General features: G+C 46.8%; 1 protein-coding gene across 1 annotated transcript; it reads right to left on the minus strand.

The window, feature by feature from the left end:
* Positions 1-1,378: 1,378 nt before the first annotated feature.
* LOC310770746 (zinc finger protein GLI1-like) lies at positions 1,379-16,121 on the minus strand (the record flags this gene model as incomplete). The annotated part of the gene is made up of 12 exons (XM_083663461.1): positions 1,379-3,957; positions 4,219-4,534; positions 5,157-5,396; positions 5,781-5,945; positions 6,930-7,079; positions 7,474-7,614; positions 8,324-8,431; positions 9,459-9,621; positions 10,251-10,449; positions 10,658-10,759; positions 13,775-14,007; positions 16,051-16,121. The coding sequence occupies 12 exons, from the start codon at positions 16,119-16,121 to the stop codon at positions 1,379-1,381; spliced, it is 4,467 nt and encodes a 1,488-aa protein (XP_083519587.1).
* Between the last annotated feature and the right edge of the window lie 2,347 nt (positions 16,122-18,468).

The following is an 18,468-nucleotide window of genomic DNA, read 5'->3' on the forward strand; positions in this document are numbered from 1 at the left end:
GTGTGTATGTGCATGTCTGTGTGTATGCTGTGTGCGGGAATACTGATATGCCACTAGAGTGTGCTGTTCCCCTGACAAGAAGAAATCCCTAGCAATACAGGTTCATATTAAGTAGCACTGAGTCGTTGTTATTTGTCAGTCACTAAAAGGGGATCATGTCTATGTTCCCCGGGTTCTATGTTCCCCGGGTTCTATATTCCCCGTTTTTCACTAACCCTAAACCTAACCTCCCCCAGACCCTAACCCAAAACCTAACCTCTCCCACCCCCCACGCCTAAACCTAACCTCCCCCAGACCCTAACCCAAAACCTAACCTCTCCCAGGGAACATAGCGGGGAACATAGGACCCTATTTGGGAAAAGCGGGGAACATAGGACCCGGGGAACATAGGACCCGGGGAACATAGGGATGACCCCACTAAAAGCACTCAGTCTTTGCTATTTGAACAACTATCTCCTTAACGCCTTCAGAATCCAAGCAGTCCATCGTGAGAGACAGGAGAGGAATTCTTCACTGTCCACATTGTCATATACACAGCATATATAAATGTATATAAAACTTATTTACATGTAACCTTCTCTGCTCCACTGTTATCACAGCCCTATGTGTCTGGAATGCCTGTTTGCAAAATGTTCAGTGTCAAATTCAGATCAGGCATACAGTTCTGTGATTGACAGTAGGCAGAGAAAAATACCAAGTACCAAGGCAGTGAGGAAGGAATACAGCGAGGGAGGTTGACCAGGCACCTTTGGTTTGAAGGTTTGGGGCAGGGATTATTTTACATTTTGTGAGCCTGGGAACAAATGAGTAACTTAATGTCAACCCGCAAACTCAGTCATTAAAACATTTAATTACTCTTGCCATGTGGGGATCCAGCAGCAATAGGCTCACAACCGGTTTTGGACCCTGATTCATAGTTTATGAAACCAGATTTAGGTTTCAGTTAAGAAGGCTTAGGGGAGTTTACCCAGGCTGATGATGCATACACGTTCCGCTCCTTCCAGAGTTCAGTTGTCCATCCTACCTGACCCAGACTTTGTATGTAATGTGCAAGGGACGACCAAAGTAAGTAATAGCTAGAGATTTTGACCACCAGCTGGGTGGATCTGGTTTGGCAGCCATTTCCATATCATTCAAAATCTGGTTATTGAGGACAATTTTTGCACTAGCCCAAACAGAAAAATAATTGGACTACTAATATTTCCATGTATGATCTTGTGGAGGACAAATGGCTCTTTTGATAGTAAAGGTTGCTGACCCCTGGGCGCCTGTGTGCTGGAGGACTGATACAGGTGAAACATGTCTGTGACAGATCTCAATTAAAACATTAAGAACTGGATGTCTGTTTGAGCATTAAGTCTGATCAGAGAGGCTTCTTCTAAGACAGTGTGTTTAGGTATTTGTTCTCCCCAGCCAGTGAGGTAAGCATGGACGTCATGTCTCCTACAGCCATGTTGGACAGGCCAGAGCCTGGCGCAAGAGTGACAGAGGTCTGGGGGGTGGTGAGGCGAGACGAGGTCTGGGAGGGGAGGGGATTGTTGACCGGGCTGAAAGACGAAGGCTCGGCGTCGTCGATGATCGATGTAAAGTCTATGTGAGCATTGTCCAGGTCCAGGTTCTCCAGGGCATTGGAGATGGGGCCTGACTCAGGGTAGGGAGCCAGGGAGCCAGGCTTGGTTCTGCCCATTGGGTCCAGGTTGGACCCCATACTATGCTGCTGGTTTAGACAAGGGCCGCTCTGGGGGTCCATGTGCTTCTCGATATCCATGTGGATCTGACCCGAGTAGTAGATGTTGTTATTGGAAGGGGAGAACATCTCGTTTTGAGGGTGCTGCGGATGCTGGACCGGGGGCAGTCGGACCCCTCGTCTGGGGCTGGTGGCGGAGTGGACAGGGCTGAGGTGAGGTGGGCTGCCCAGGTAGCCCCCGCCCGACTGCTGTGACAAGCTGTTCTGGCGACTGAGAGGTTTACGTCCCTGAGGAGGCCTGGGGACCGCAATCTCCTGGCCGTAGCATGAGCCTTGGAGACCCGTCAGCTGCTGGTCTTTAGGCGGCACGGAGCTGGGCCCTCGGCTGTGGGCCTGGGGGCTCATCAGCAGGTTTTGATCGGGGTAGGAAGGATAGGACTGGTTGTTGTAAAGGTTCTGGTTTTGGTGCTGTGGACTGTGCTGCATCATTGCTGCCTGGCCACTCATGTCCATGTTGTCTTTTGCTCCACTCTGCTGCTGCTGCTGTTCTTGCTGCTGCTCCCACATCAGTGCCTGCTGGGACTGCACATAGTTCCTCACCATCATCTCCTTCACTTGCATCATGGGTGTCTGGGACCTCCGGCCTTCAGCGAGTGCAGAGCCAGCGCAGCCCAGGCTCAGGCCCCCTCCACTGGGAAAGGAGTTCTGGTTCTGCCCCTGAGGATCCATCTGACCATGGAAGTCACAGCTGGGATTGGCGGAGTTCCTCATCATGACCTGGCCTGTCTGTTGTGGGTAACCCTGAGCCTGCTGGGGGAGCGGCCGCTGTTGTTGATGCTGGAGCTTAGCACTTTGACAGGCATCTCCACCTCCCATCCCAGGATGGAATTGCTGCTCGGGTTTGATGGTGAGTTTATGGGTTCCATCCGGACTGTTATAGAGGCCGGTCTGATTGTTAAAGTGGGCTTGTGTCTGTTGGGTCTGCATGCTGCGGTCCGAGTACTGCATCCCTCCCTGGTTCTGGAGAGCATGGCTGGAAGTTTGGACCTGGCTGTGGGTCTCACCCCAGGGACCTGTCCCACCTCCAGCCTCACCACCCTGGCCTAGGCTGGGGTAATGTGGGCCCGAAGGACTCAGCTGGCAGGTGCTCATACTGTACTCAGTCTGTTGGAGAAGCGTATTAGATATGCCCTCTGGATGAATAGTCCCTGCCTGGCCCATCTGACCTCCACCACCCCTAGAGCTGACATCCCCTCGCTGGTTCTGGTAGTGCCCCTGCATGTAGCCTTGGTCTGGACAGCCCAGAGTGTCATGGCTTGGGGACAGTTGGTTGGACGGAGGTCCTCCTCCTCCTCCTCCTAGGGGGTGGTGCTGCTGCTGGTAACCGATAAAGCCTCTCTCTCCGGGGGGCATCATCATAGAATGATCCCTGGCGTCCGCCGAGCCATGGTGGGGCTCCATAGCCATAGTCTCCATCATAACGTTCTCTGTGATACTAGGTGGTCGAGGGGAGTACATGTGGCGGGCAATGTTAGCATCAGAGCCGCAGTGCTGCAGTGCGTTCCTCCGGCCCATCATGGCGACATTATTAAGGCTGTTGAAGCGCTGGACCTTGGGGAGGGCTTGTGGATCCCCTACTGATCGAACCGGGTCACTGGCTCGCCTGTTGTTGTTGCCTGGAGCCTGGTGAGGGTAGATGACACCAGTGCCGTACTCTGTGTTGGCACTGTGCCGTCGCAGGCCACCTTGCTGAAGAAAGGGAGGCAGAGGCTGCCCCTGGTATTCACTCAGAAAACCTCCTCTTCTGCCAGGGGTAAGTGGCTGCTCCATATTGGGTAATGGAGTAGGGGGCGGGCCGCCAGTTGCCGCAGCATATTTGGCCTTTAGGCTGTATTGCTGGGCAGGCGTTAGAGTAGGCAGACCTGGCAACCCTCCTCCTCCTCCAGGACAGGGAGCTCCTCTGCGATTGGTCTCAGGAGAGAGGGGGTCTCCTCCGCCCTGGTCTGGACCTAGGAGGTGACACCCTCCTCCTGTCCCTCCCATCTGGGAAACCTCACTAGAGCGTCGACTGGACAGGTAAGGGGACACCATGGAGGACCGCCGGCTCACGGTGTAGGCGGAGCTCAGGCTGCTGGTGCCGCTTCCTCTCCTGTCATTGGTGGGGCAGGCCATGGAAGTACCACCTCCTACGTCGTGATTGGACAGCTCCATAACGCGTCGGTTAGAGAGGAGTGGAGAAGGTGCACACATCCCTATCATCTCCGCTGAACCTGGAGACAGGTAAGATAAGATAAGGAAAAAGTCAATTTATATATCCCATAATATATTTTATTTTATAGAATTAGAATGTCCCAGAGAATTCATTCCTGAATCCTACAACAGTAATCTATATAAGTTATGTTTCATACTAGCAACATATTATACTATATTAGCAAAGTAGCAAAAAGTACCTCTACATGAAGTAGTATAAACCACAAATTCATCATTGTGATTATAAGAGTTGTTAAATCATGACATCACCCAAAACCTACCAGGAAGTGCAGGTAGCTTGTTACTGGCACATCGGCCAGGAGGGGTGGGCCTGCGGATTTGTTTCAGCTTGTCAATCTTGAGGTTCTCCAGCCTCTTCAGAGCCTGGGCTGACATGCCCAGCGGTCCTCCTACACTCACTGTCTCCCCTCCCCCTCCCCCTCCACCTGCTACTCCATCCTCCAGCGCCGTGAGATCCTCCAGACTGCCCGCTGCGTTCAAGTTCATCTCCACCCCACTGTCATTGTTGTTGGCGCTACCCAGTGGAGAACGCTCACTACTGCAGGAGGACTGACCACCAGGGCTTGGCTGGGATTTCTGAGATGAGTGAAGGAGGGAGAGAGGGGGAGAAAGAGAGAGGCACAGGCACAGACACAGACACAGACACAGACACAGACACAGACAGAGAAAAATTAGGCAACATACAAATGATAAATAGGCAGTAGAGCACAGAACGAAGATTGTCAATGACATAATAACACAGCCTCAAAGGATAAGCTGGCATACCAGGTGATCAAATGAATATCACATTGATAGGTCTGAAAGAACAACTTATGTTTATATATACACACACACACACACACACACACACACACACACACACACATACACACACACACACACACACACACACACACACACACACACACACAGTATACACACACACACAGTATACACACACACACAGTATATATATATATACCACAGTCATGCTAACTGAATCAGACATGTGTCATATGGACAACCACAACATACTGCATTTTACAAGACCACTCATTAAAATAAGGTTTTGTTTTTCTCCTCTTTGTGTGACAATTAAAAAAATGTATTGCATTGTAGTCTTACTTGGTTCTTATCCTTTAATTTAAAAGGACCTCGCAGCACTTGAGTAAAATGATTCGAATGTGATGCGAATTTTTATGAATCCTTTATCACTAACCAGAGCAGTCTCGGGAGCCAGTAATTTGCAGTCCTCCCTGCGCGTCTCCTCTTTTTCCAGCAGCAGTTCGTTTTGGCCACCAGGGGTCATGGCTGAGCCCAGCGGCCGAGGGCCAGTGTCTCCGCGATGCTTTTTGGTGATGTGTGCTTCAGGGCCGTGGACCGTCTTCACGTGTTTCCGCAGCGAGCTGGGGTCTGTGTAGCGCTTAGTGCAGCCGGGGATCTTACACACGTAGGGTTTCTGTCAAAGGGCAAAGGAGGCAGTCAATACACAGCATCTTGTTAATGCGTAGACTTGTATATCAAATTTATTTCACTGTACATTGGCTCCAACATCTAGCAAGTATTTCATCATTCTTGGAGCAACACAACTATTGAAAATAGTTTATACGCTGTTCTTGGTTGCTAAAACTGATGATGTGAAAATATCTACAAGTCTCCAGATTTGATCACGATACAGGCCTTTTATCCATTAATGCACGGTCTGGTACCCGTTAAAGAATAATATGAGGTCGTCTGCGAAAACATTGAGTGAAGCCAAGACAAAAACTCAATTCAACCATCAAGCTTATTGGTCACATTTAGACAAGTATACAAGATGACTTTCAGTGGTGTCAGTCAGTACCTCGTTGGAGTGAGTGCGGTTCTGGTGCTTGGCCCGGTCTGAGGCATTGGAGAAGGCCTTGTTGCAGCCTTCGTGTTCACACACATATGGTTTCTCTCCAGTGTGGGAGCGCAAGTGGGTCTTCAAATTCTCCAGGCGAGAGTAGGCCTTGTTACAGCCTTCAAACTAAAACATACACACACACACATACTGGTTTTACAACAATAGCCGAGTTGGAATACAGAGTAAATATTGCCTTTAGTTGAAACCAAACTATGCATTCGTTCGGAATTTAATATCTTTGATTTGAAACGTACTTTGTTAAAAACAGAAATAGCCAATCTATGATAAGCCTCGCAGAACCCTGCAGTCCAACTGTGTTTAAACTACAAGCAACATTCCGTGTTGTCACATGAACACTTTTTTCTTCTGACCTCTGGAATGCCATCAGACCATTCTTAACTCGTTTCATATTGAAACTAAAATAGAAGCTTTATTACATTCTTCAAAGGGGAAAAAGTCAAAACAAAGAGTGTCTACAGCTCTGCTCAGAGAGGTATGATAGTATCAGTATAAAGGCCAGGCCAGGCCCCTCATAGAGGTCACCTTGACCTGCCACCTGCTAATGAAATGAAGCTACTTCATTACCTCCGTTTTTAGTGCGCGCGCGCGCGCGTGTGTGTGTGTGTGTGTGTGTGTGTGTGTGTGTGTGTGTGTGTGTGTGCGTGCGTGCGTGTGTGTGTGTGTGTGTGTGTAGGTGTGTGTGTCCAACAATGTGAGTGAGAGAAAAGCTGGCCGGTACTGGAGCAGTTCAAGGCTTCTATCTACAAGCTGAAAGGTAGCAGGAGCACTCACAGTGCACTTGTGTGGCTTCTCTCCTGTGTGTCTGTGTGTGTGTGTGTGTGTGTGTGTGTGTGTGTGTGTGTGTGTGTGTGTGTGTGTGTGTGTGTGTGTGTAGCAGGAGCACTCACAGTGCACTTGTGTGGCTTCTCTCCTGTGTGTCTGTGTGTGTATGTGTGTGTGTGTGTGTGTGTGTGTGTGTGTGTGTGTGTGTGTGTGTGTGTGTGTGTGTGCTGAAAGGTAGCAGGAGCACTCACAGTGCACTTGTGTGGCTTCTCTCCTGTGTGTCTGTGTGTGTGTGTGTGTGTAGCAGGTAGCAGGAGCACTCACAGTGCACTTGTGTGGCTTCTCTCCGGTGTGTCTGCGCATGTGAACCACCAGCATGTACTGAGCTTTGAAAGGCCTCTGCTCGCGAGAGCACTCCACCCAGTGGCACACAAACTCCTTCTTCTCTCCGTGGATGTGCTCGTTGTTGATGTGCTGTGGACCAAAGAGAGACATCCGTTCATGATCAGTAGGATATAATGCACATATTCCTCCTTGATTGCTCTGCTCAAATACATCAAGTAGAATCAGAAAATGTAAGTGTGGAGTCAGTTAAACAAACTTCTATCTATCTATCTATCTATCTATCTATCTATCTATCTATCTATCTATCTATCTATCTATCTATCTATCTATCTATCTATCTATCTATCTTTCTATCTATCTATCTATCTATCTATCTATCTACTGTATCTATCTATCTATCTATCTATCTATCTACTCTATCTATCTATCTATCTATCTATCTATCTATCTATCTATCTATCTATCTATCTATCTATCTATCTATCTATCTATCTATCTATCTATCTCTCTCTCTCTCTCTTACATGAACTAGCTGGTCTTGTGTGTCGAACTCCTTGCTGCAGCTCTCCCAGTGGCAGTTGGTTTCGTAGATGAGCTCTGGTTCAGGCTTCCCGTCATCCTTGTCCAGGTCATCTCTGCCGTCCAGAAGGCCCATGAGAGGGTCCTGGTGGTGGTGGTGAGCAGAAAGTCAAATCAGGTTGAGTTTAAGAGAAGAGTATACGCATCAATGTGAAATGTTCATCTGTACATTCATCTCAAAGTGAAAGACAATCACAACCAGAATCATTATTTGCCATTTGTATGTTCAAAGAAACTGATAGACCCGATGAACCAAACAGTTTGACAGTGATACATTTTGAAGACCTAGAGATGGTTGAAACTAGGGTTAGACAGTGACATTAGACACTGACATACATTTGTCCCATCCTCTCCATACCACACCTTGATTTCTGACAAAGTCCAGCCTTCTTATTATTCCCTGTAGGCTTCTACATGGAGCATAGAGCCGGACCACACCAACAGGATCTGGGCAGTCCTCCTCATACAGAGGAACCCCCCAAGCTCCCGTCGGCATCAGGACTATTTTTTGTGTGGTTTCTGTAGCAAGTGGGTTTTTACAGTTTTTACACTCATTAACCCTAACATACATGTCTTTGATGGTGGGAGGAAACCGGAGCACCTGGAGGAAACCAACGTGAACATGGGGAGAACATGTAAAGTCCACACAGAAAGGACCTGGGACGGACCGAAGAACCCCCGACCTTCTCGCTGTGACGCGACAGTGCTAACCGCTGAGCCACCGTGCCTGAAAGTGTTTCATGTAGTGAGGGTGAAAAGCACCGATGTGTTGTGAGAAGGTGATTCTTCTGTACCTGCGTGCCGGTGGAGGACGGACTGGCCACGTCTCCTTCTGACCTCTCCTCCAGGCTCTTCACATTGATGCCGTCCATCATGCCTCCAAGTCCTGGCTCTGTCTTCAGCTACACCAACACAACACAACACAAGACAACACACACACACACACACACACACACACACACACACACACACACACACAAACACAACACACGACAACACATCATGATTTCTGGACTCAACAAGTCAGTGCTGACATTCATTTTTCTCCCTTCTCCCTCTTCTTAATTTCTTTTTTTTTTGTATTTTTCTCACATTTTCATGGATCAAATTTCAAAACTTTTCCATGACTTTTCAAGGGTCCATAACAGAACATGAGGCGGTGACTCTGAATCAATACCAGAAATGATCACTACACTGAACAAATAGGACCCACCATATTGGATTTTAGTGCTTTACACACTGCATCACATTACATGGAAGCTATTGAAATAAAACATGATTTTTTCCATAAAAATATTACAGTAACATAAAATCCAAGAAGCACTAAAATGGATACATTACAGGTAACGTCAACAGCTACAGAAAATACATTTGCTGTCATGTTACACTAGGGTATCGGCCCCTTCCCTGATGATGTCACAATGCCTATGGCATCATCAGTGACGTCATAAGATGATTTTGGTCAATAATGAGGTCACTGATGACATCACTGATGATGTCATAGACATTGTGACATCATCAGTGGGACACAAATTGAAACAAACAGATATTTCCCACTTGAAACAGACATTGCCCACTTGCTCCCTTTTATATAATAAAGGATTACGTGGAAGGTTATCCACGGAAGATTACCGTAACAATTATTTTCATTACACAAACAAAATGCCATGACCTTTCCAAAACTTTCAAGGATTTGACCAATTCCATGACTTTTCCAGGCCTGGAAAACAAGATTTTGAAATTCCATGACTTTTACAGGTTTTCCATGATCGTGGGAACCCTGCAATTAGCACAGACTTCCATACTCGCTATCTTTCCCCTGCATCTCGACCAAGCTTCCTGTCTAGTGTCTATCTCCCGCAAGTAGGTGAAGGGACACTTAAAGGGCCCTGGCTGCTCCATGTGAAGAGTATGAGACAACCGTCTTACGTGTCCGTGCTTGGGCGGAGCGTGGAGCCGGGGATTGTGGGGCGGCAGGCGGGAAGCTTGGCAGGGGGTGTGTCCGCCCAGAGGCGTGCCCCCGCCTCCTCCATACATGGAACCCTGCGGCCGCGACTGGTAGTTCATAGAGCTGGAATAGCCCAGGGACGGACTGGGGAGCAACAGAGGACACAACAGTGTTACAACCCCATAGGAGAGAATGCAACATTTATTAGCACAATTGTTTCCTCTCTCTCTTAAAACTTCCTGAAATCTCTTGTGTTTGCCTGAAATTGGCTTTTCAATAACATTCAGACTGTTTTGGATCATATACCATTTCCACTAGATGTGCTTGTGGCTCCTTCGAAAATACAGGTGAATTTCAGCATTGTCTGTTTTTTAAATTGAAGATGAGTGCCTGCTTTCAGCGGCTGCTCAGCTTCAGGCTAGATGCTTGAAAGTAGACAGCTCAGCAGTGACCAGAGTTGCATCAGAAATGTAACCAAGTGAGGAGGAGGAGGGCAGGATGAACAATACACTTCTTGCCTGAAGATGAAATGCATATTGTGCACATTACATTGTCTATTGTCACAAGAGGGAATGTGTCCCCGTGTATTTCTCCATAAAATGGCTCCAGGATTACATAATTGGAATATTAGCCAGATCGATCTGAAAAATAAATATTTTGAGCACTAGACATGTGACCTATTGAGAAAGGAGATAATCAATATAGATTCTGATATTTCTACTGACTTGCATCTGCATGATTTGAGCCAAGACTAGAAAGGAGAAATATCCAACCTCATGGCGCCTACGGAGAGATGGCCGTAAGAGCTGGCCCCGTTGGGGTTGCAGCGAGAGTTGACGAAGGCCACCAGAGAGTTGGGTGAGGTCCGGATGACCGTCTGCAGGTCCACACTGGCGTCAGACAGAGGAGAGATCGACAGAGCCCTCTTTTTACTGAGCTTCAGCATGGAACGAGGTGTGGAGAACCTCGAGCCTAAAGAGAACAGAAGAAACCATGAGGGGGGTTATACTGATCCGGAGCCTAGAGACAAAACTGTACCACCTTAATGCATCTTAATACAGGCAGATTTTTGAGTAGAAATCAGCTCACAGGAAACCGTCCAATGACAACACTGCGATTTAAACACCTAAAATAGCGCACACCACTTTTACACCAGGCTGTGCTGTGAGTGTTTCCTTACCGTCCCCTGAGCCGATCTGATCAGAGCCAGGTTGGCCCTGGCAGAAGCCGTGATGAGAGGACATCATGTTGCTCTGGTTACAGTAGGGGGTGCCATTGCCACCTGTTACACAACAGGAACAGACAGAAAGACTGTCAAGTCAGATAACAATTATGTCAATGGAAGATTTAGGTAAATAGTCTATAGGTTTATGTAAATACTTGTGTAGCCCTGGTAAAAATCCATTTAGACATCAGGATGTCATAATTTTATTTGCATTTGTTTTATATGTGATCCGAAGCACTTTTTTCTACATTTTGTTACCTATAGTAATAAATCCCCACGTTTTGGGTTTATTGCAGTTAAAGCATACTTGTTGTGCAATTCATATATAAGTAATTCATATTTGGGTAATAAATAATTGTTTAAAAAGGTAGACACAATATACAACAACAGGGATATATACCGTATATATACATATTTTATATTTCCTGAACATATTTGGAGGCACCGCCAGTTATTTTAGTTTTATGAATAAGAGTGAATATTTAAAGCAGCTACGAGCAAGATTTTCGATTGTTATTAAACAGTCTAAATGTAATATTGATGCATCACATTCACATCTTACTTATAATAGTAGCTGAGACCAAAGCCGTGTGAATCGGAGATTGCTCTCTTGATGATTATAGAGTCTGTGTCTGTCTTCCAGCGGGCCAGATAGACCAGGAAGTGAAACGAAACGGTTTACGGCAGCTGCCTGCCGTCAACCGTTTCGCTCTGCCTAGCAACAGACCATAAACAAGGAGAACGCCATGGTCGCTACATCCAGGGGCTTGCTACTCTCGCGAACATCTCTCGTTATATTCTAACAGTTTGTTTGGAAGTTATTTTGTTATTTTGTGGTTATGGCCGAGTGGCTGCCGCAAACCGTTTCATTTCACTTCCTGATCTGCCCCGGCCGCAGACAGACTAATCATCAAGACGACACTGGCCGATTCACTCGGGGTTCAAGCGAGACTACTCGGCGTTGGTCTCGTCTACTATTAGAGGTAAGATATGAGGCATCGATATTAAATTTAGACTGTTTAATAACAATCGAAAATCTTGCTCGTAGCTGATTTAAAGAACAGGTATAGCGCCATTAAATTTGAAACCATAACCCAAGCCCCGCCCCATAGTACTATCACACTAAGCCTATAGATACTCTAACTACTAGCTACATGGGACGGGTGTTACACTTGGTAGTCTATAAAATCTATAAAGTATCTGTAAAGCCTAGGCTTATTCTAATAAAGGGCTTAGCTAAGGGATTGCAGGAGTAGCACATCATTTCATCAATTCCCGCTATTTGGAAATTCTGGCACACAATGACTGAATAATTACCTTTGTGAGACAAACGTGAAGTAGTTGTGAACTTTCTACGTCATCACTCAGAGACCAACGCGAAAATGAAGTGTGGAGATACGTCTGGCTATGCGAGACTAGACTCAGCCCTCAGTCTTAATCCGTTTCACTCCTGTAAGACTGAGAATATTACTATTTAAATCTTTGCATAACGTTAGGTGGCGCTGTTGGAAGCCTTGCATCGGAGAACCAATCATGATTGTTGTGGGCGGGCCTGCTTTCTGGGGGCAGTTCTCATGCAGAACCGGTGTCTCGCAAAACATTGTCGCATTTGCGGAGAAACATATTAATCACTTAGAAACAAACATAACCTGTTAATAGGACGTGTTTCATCCGGCCCCGGCGGGTAGAGGTCTTTCCCCCAGCGATAAGCCCGACTCCCAAGGCTAAGAGCCTGCTTATGACTCACAGTAGCAAGCGGACCACTTCCGGGTAGGAAAAATTATTATAAAATAAACCACAGCTATAAATTTTGTTTGGAGCATATCAGCTTCATGCTCTGTGTTAGGACTATGATAAATGGCATTGCCGCTACCAAATAAAATTATTTTAATAAATGTAGGCGTGTCTGCTGCCGGCCGTTCTCGCCGGGCTCGGACAGACAGTTTCTGACAGTGAAATTCCCAGACGTTTGGTGGCGCAGCTCACCAAACGTCTGGGAGCCGAGACTAATGCGAGACTAACGTTAGTTAATGATAATTTATGATAGAGCGCTCAACACTTTTGATAAATTGACAGAAAATAAAGAGCTACGCGGCATTTGTAATTGAAGCTTCGAAGATTAGGTTAATTTAACACAAGCTAAGTAACGTCACATTTCCATGATGCAAAGTAATATTCTCGATCACCCAGTGGTTATTGTTAAACTATTGTGGTCAAGTCAGCATTTCCGGGTTTTGCCGTAGGAATTCCTATGGTAAAATCTGCTTGGCTGAGCGGTTATGGAAGTCCAGCTCTCTGCGTGCATTGGTGGGTTGTACAAAATGTACCACCCCATGAGTTGCATCACGCTGTCTGTGGTTGGTCAATTCATATGGGCCCATGTTGAGAACTACCGCGTAGTAGTATCCTCCAACCCCCCTCCCCCCCGCCACCCCCGTGTATAAATCCCCCTATATGAAGCATGTAAGGGGGAATCCCCCCCCCCCCAAATTTGCAAAATTAATTGTATGCCCTGCTTCAATGGAAAGTGAGACAGCATCATATTCAAGAGTCACATGTCACTGTCCTGATGCGTTTGCAAGCAAGTAATTTACTTTAAGTTGTTAAAGTCACTCCACACACTTGATCACCTGCATGTGTGAAATGTCAAAGAGTAGGAGTACACATCTAGCATCACTAGCTATATACATGATGACTTTAAAGCCACAGAGACAGCTGTAAGCTGAGAAGGGCACAGAGTAGGGAAGGCAACAGAGACTAGGCTCCCACAGGATTCAGTCCTGTGCCAGCAGAGAGGTACATGTGGGCAGAGCAGGGCTGTTATCCACTACCATCACATTTAAAAAGGCAAACTAGCCTCAGTTCACCATTCATATTATATTAGATATTTAATATCTAAGTGTAACATCCACATTCACTTTCAGCAGTTCTCTAGTATAGTGATAGACACATGACATGTTGCTGCTGATGCTGCTGCTGTTGATTTCCACTAGAGAAATAACCTCTCTTCCTCTAGTGCAAATGAGTAAGCAGCGGTCAGATTGAGGAGATGTAAGAGATCCACTGACTCACCCTCTGTGGAAGGCATGCCCCGGTGGCCCATCATACTGTGTGGCGGTGGGGCCTGAGGGGGCCTCATGTACTGATCCATGCAGGGGCCGAGGCCCTGTCCCGGGCCGGGTCCAGGAGTCATGCTAGGGGTCATGGGATTGTACATGGCTCGGCAGTCCTGGGGAGGGCCGTTGTGTAGCGGGCCGCGCAGCGAGGACACATCACTGTAGGGGGGCCGGCCTGATGGGGCTAGGCTGGAAATATCAAGAAAGACAAAAACAAAACAAAAAGAATCGTCAAGTTTTTTCAGATTTTTCTCCCATTTTCTCCCCAATTGTACTTGGCCAATTCCCCCTGCTGTCCCGGTCATTGCTCCACCCCCTCTGCCGATCTGGGGAGAGCCGTAGACTAGCACACGCTTCCTCCAATACATGACCAGGACACATACCCTTAATCCGGCTTCCTTTATTTGAACCTACACAGAAAATATGAGGTGAGGTGCATGGCAACAGTCAAGTTAACTTGGGACAAACACCACTTCTCCGCTCTTGATCTGTTGTGAATTGTGATGTCTCCTACTGACCACTAGATGGTGCATAGCCCTTATCCTGGGGCACGATGTGGAAACTTACTCATCTTGGTTTTCCCCTACTAAACGAGAGAAGGGAAGCCTCATTGGAACTTTCCAGCCTTCTCATGAATTTCAATGTGTTCTCTGACCTTTCCTCAGTCTGACTGGCTAGTTCAAAATCTCTCTCTCCAGGTCTCTCTCCCTCTCTCTCTCCAGGTCTCTCCCTCTCTCTCTCGGTCTCTCTCTCGGTCTCTCCTCTCCTGTGGGGCAGACTTCATTCATCTATCCACCTTCTAAGTCTTCCTTTCACTTCTCTAATTCTTCCACCGCGACGTGTATCCACACAGGAGCTTAATCTGTCCACTCTAATCCACTGTGCCGGTCCCCCCCCCCCCCCCCCCCGACTATACCTCCCTCCCACTCTCACTCCTTTCTCCCTCTCTATCCTTCTCTTCTGCCATTCATCCCTCTCTCTCCCTCCCTCTCCCTCTCTCTCTAGCCCCTATGTCTTTTCTGTCTCTTACTATCTCTTCTTTCACCTCCTCCACTCCCTTTCTCTGTCCTACCCGCCTCTCACTCTCTCTCTCTCCCTCTCTCTCTGTGCGTAACCTGAGCGGGGCGCGGGGCAGTCATGCAGAGCACAGCGGGGCCTGGTCAGCCTGTAATTAGCAGCTGTCAGAGAGAGAGAGAGAGAGAGAGGCCGAGTCCACCCGCAACCTGGGTGGCATTAGGAGGGGAGGGCTGGAGGAGGAGGAGGAGGAGGAGGAGGAGAAGGTGGGGAGGGGGAGGAGTGAGGGGCGGGGCTAGTAGAGGCTATATCCACAACAATTGCAGCGAGACCTGGGCTTTGCACCCTCAGACTATCTGTGAGCGTGACCAGAAAATGAGCTAAGTTTGAACTAAATCATGTAACAGCCATGCTCTGTAGTGCAGTGATTTTTGGCTGTGTTTTGATAAAATAATAAATAAATGAAAGGGTGAGACAGGTAGAGAGGTTGTGGTTGTAATACAGATTGAAAATAGCCTGGTCAAACCATCCTTAGTCATAACGTGACCTCACATTCCGTTTCATTCTGATTCTGGCCTCCAGCCCGCCCCCAGCTATTTCCAGAAATTACAAAGTGCACGGGCCAATCAGGGACCTGCCTCGTTATGACAACATAACCTGCCAATCAGGGACGTCGCTGGCAAAAAAAAGTATGGTGGCTCCCGAAGCAACGAGTGGTAACGTTAACTTTAGCAGCATAAAACACCGCCCTAAGTGCAGTTATTGCAGAAATAGATTCAATAACAACAATTAAACAAGAACAAGAGTATGCACCAGCGGAGTTTCCCTGCGTTTTCACCGTTCTTCCGAGTGGATTTGGATTGGATTTGGCGACGCTGATTGGCTGAAGGAGTTGTCTGTCAAGGCAGGTGCACCCACCCACTGAAATCGCTGTGGGCGGGCTCGAGGCCAGACTGATCCGCAGAACGAAACAGAGTGTGAGTTCACGTGATCGTACGGTTTCACCAGGCTAGAGAGAGAAGTGAGTTCACGTGATCGTATGGTTTCACCAGGCTAGAGAGAGAAGTGATCGTATGGTTTCACCAGGCTAGAGAGAGAAGCGTGCAAGAGATGACTCTCGTGTCAAATAGTTGAATTGACCAAGATGGATAGAGGTTCAAATCCAGCTGCAGACTAATGATTGAGGAAGTGGTGCATGTACAGTAGCTGTGGTCTCACCCTCTGGACGGCTGGTTGGGTGAGGACTCATAGTGATACAGCCCCTGGTGTGGCTGCATGTCCACTGGCATCGGAGCTCCAAGACTGTTTGGCCTTCTGCTCCCTCACGCCCTAGACAGGAGGACACACAGAGAGACACGAAAAGGGTTAGGGTGAGGACAGGAAAACCAAACAAACCCGACCCAAACCAACAAACGAAACCCGACCAAACTCAACCAAAAAAAGCGCTCCCTCGTGCCCTGGAAAAGCGAGCTATATAGACAGGAACAATAGTGGCGAGGAAAAGGAGTAGCTAGGATGTTAATAACAGACCGAAACCAAGCCAAGCCAAATAGATCAAGGGCCAAATAAGCTCCTTCTAACCTGCTTGTACTCCTTTTAGAGGAAATGGACAGAAACAAGAACAACCAAGGTTAGGACCATTTGGTCCTGAACAACCATTAAGAGTTTGTATGTATTTGACCACAAAAGAAAAACAAACACTAGCAGGTGTTTGCAGGTGAATTGAACACAAAGTGTTGATAAACTGAAGGTGTTTCACAGTAACGCTCGGTGGAGCTGTGGTTAACCTGAGACAGAGAGGGAGGAGGGGGGGGGGGGGGGGGGTACACTTTACTTGTAACAGCCTACTTTGAGAGAGCCCTGGAAAGCCTTTTGGAGGACAGTGTGCAATAGCAACCGCAGTGAATTCAGAGCAGAAAGAATCTGGAGCAATCAAATCATGCGTGTCTGTGCATTGTTCTGAAATCAATGAATCAACAGCACAGAATCAGTGTGTGCGGCTATGTGGTCGCCCCGTGTGGCGAGGCTGGAGAAGTACAATCCATTAACAAACAACAACACAGGTTGAATCTTTCTGCGGCCGCCCAGACATACAAATGTAACCATCTACATTTCTATTTGGATCATTGTGTCGGCTACGTGGCATCTGTTACTATCATGAGAGCCGCAGAACATTAGACACCGACTGAGACACAAAGTTGCAACATAATGACAAATTGATTCAGTGTGAGGATTTGACATGGAGTAATCTGCACAATAAGATACTTTTCTTGCCAGTAACATGTCATTATCATGCAGAAATCATGTATTTTCATAAACATTGCCTGTTTTATTGTAGCTACACAGAAAATGGTTGGAACATGGACAGAATGTGTTTTAGTTATCATTATGTCAAACTTTGTACTGAGAAGCATAATAGACTCCGCAGCTTAAATCAGTTTTTCCTGTCAAAGACCCCTAAACTGACACAAATTAGACCACAGACCCACATTTGATAAGATTTTTGCTTTTAGATGTTTTATTACAGAAAGTGTATGAAACCCATGACCAAATAGTCATACATTCTGCCAGTGTGTTACTTTGGATGATGGAAGTATGAAAATAAAATCATCCCCCTTTTTGCTGTGGACCCCCTGGGACCCCATTTCTGAGAACCACTGCCTTAAATGGCCGATAAGTAAGATATGTATTGCCCAATAGCCTTTATACCCATTTAAAAAAGGACCATCCTAATTATTATTATTTCGTTTATTTATTTGTTGTCATGCCTCTGCCTAACAAAATATACAGTATGTCCTGTTTACATGCTCTCACAGGGGTGATTGGTCACAGTCTCGTATTTTATGAATCAGTTGGCGATGGTTAAATCCCATTGGCCCGATGCCACCACAGGTGACTGTGTAGGTTACGCGGCCATGTGCAAAAGGCAAGTCACGTGACGTGTCGATGTGCTCTGACACGCTCCCACAGATTAGACAAAGACCCTGTGACACAAACAATGGGCTTGGCTGTAATCTCTCTTCTGTAAACAGAAACCGTGCACCTCACACAAGACACAATACAGACACACACCAAAAACCTGCCGCGCCTCCTGGAAAGCAGCAACAGGCTCGAGGCATGCTGAGACAGCAGGAAATAAAAAGGTTGACTCCAACCTTACAGAACTGAATTAGATGAATAGAAAAGGGATGTTAGCAGCAACAACAAAATGTAAAAAATAAATACGAATAAAAAAAACAGAACGGTGCAGCCTTTTGTGTGGAGTTAGTATTGAGTAGGTAGATCTCAGCATGTGCAAGTAGGTAATTCTAGCGGAACGATCTTGCGAGGGAGCACCTGCTCATTACGTTCAACCACATGACTGCAGGTACTAATAGTTGTAACCGTGGGCTGTTACACGATTAGAGATGTCATTTAGAACCCAAGATCACTGTACATGCTGATGTGACAGCAACCACAATGCCGTGCTCATACATACAAGTAACGATGTCTTGTCCAAAAACAAGACAAGATAAAATCAATAAATGGATCATTAAATAAATAAATAAATAACTTGTATCTTTCCTTTGCATGTACTCTGTAGCTTAAAATTATAATATTTCTAAATCAATAAATGAAGTGTATGTATGAGTCTGC

The sequence above is a fragment of the Poromitra crassiceps genome (assembly GCF_964638095.1).
Source record: "Poromitra crassiceps genome assembly, contig: HAP1_SCAFFOLD_220, whole genome shotgun sequence".
Classification (NCBI taxonomy): Eukaryota; Metazoa; Chordata; class Actinopteri; order Beryciformes; family Melamphaidae; genus Poromitra; species Poromitra crassiceps.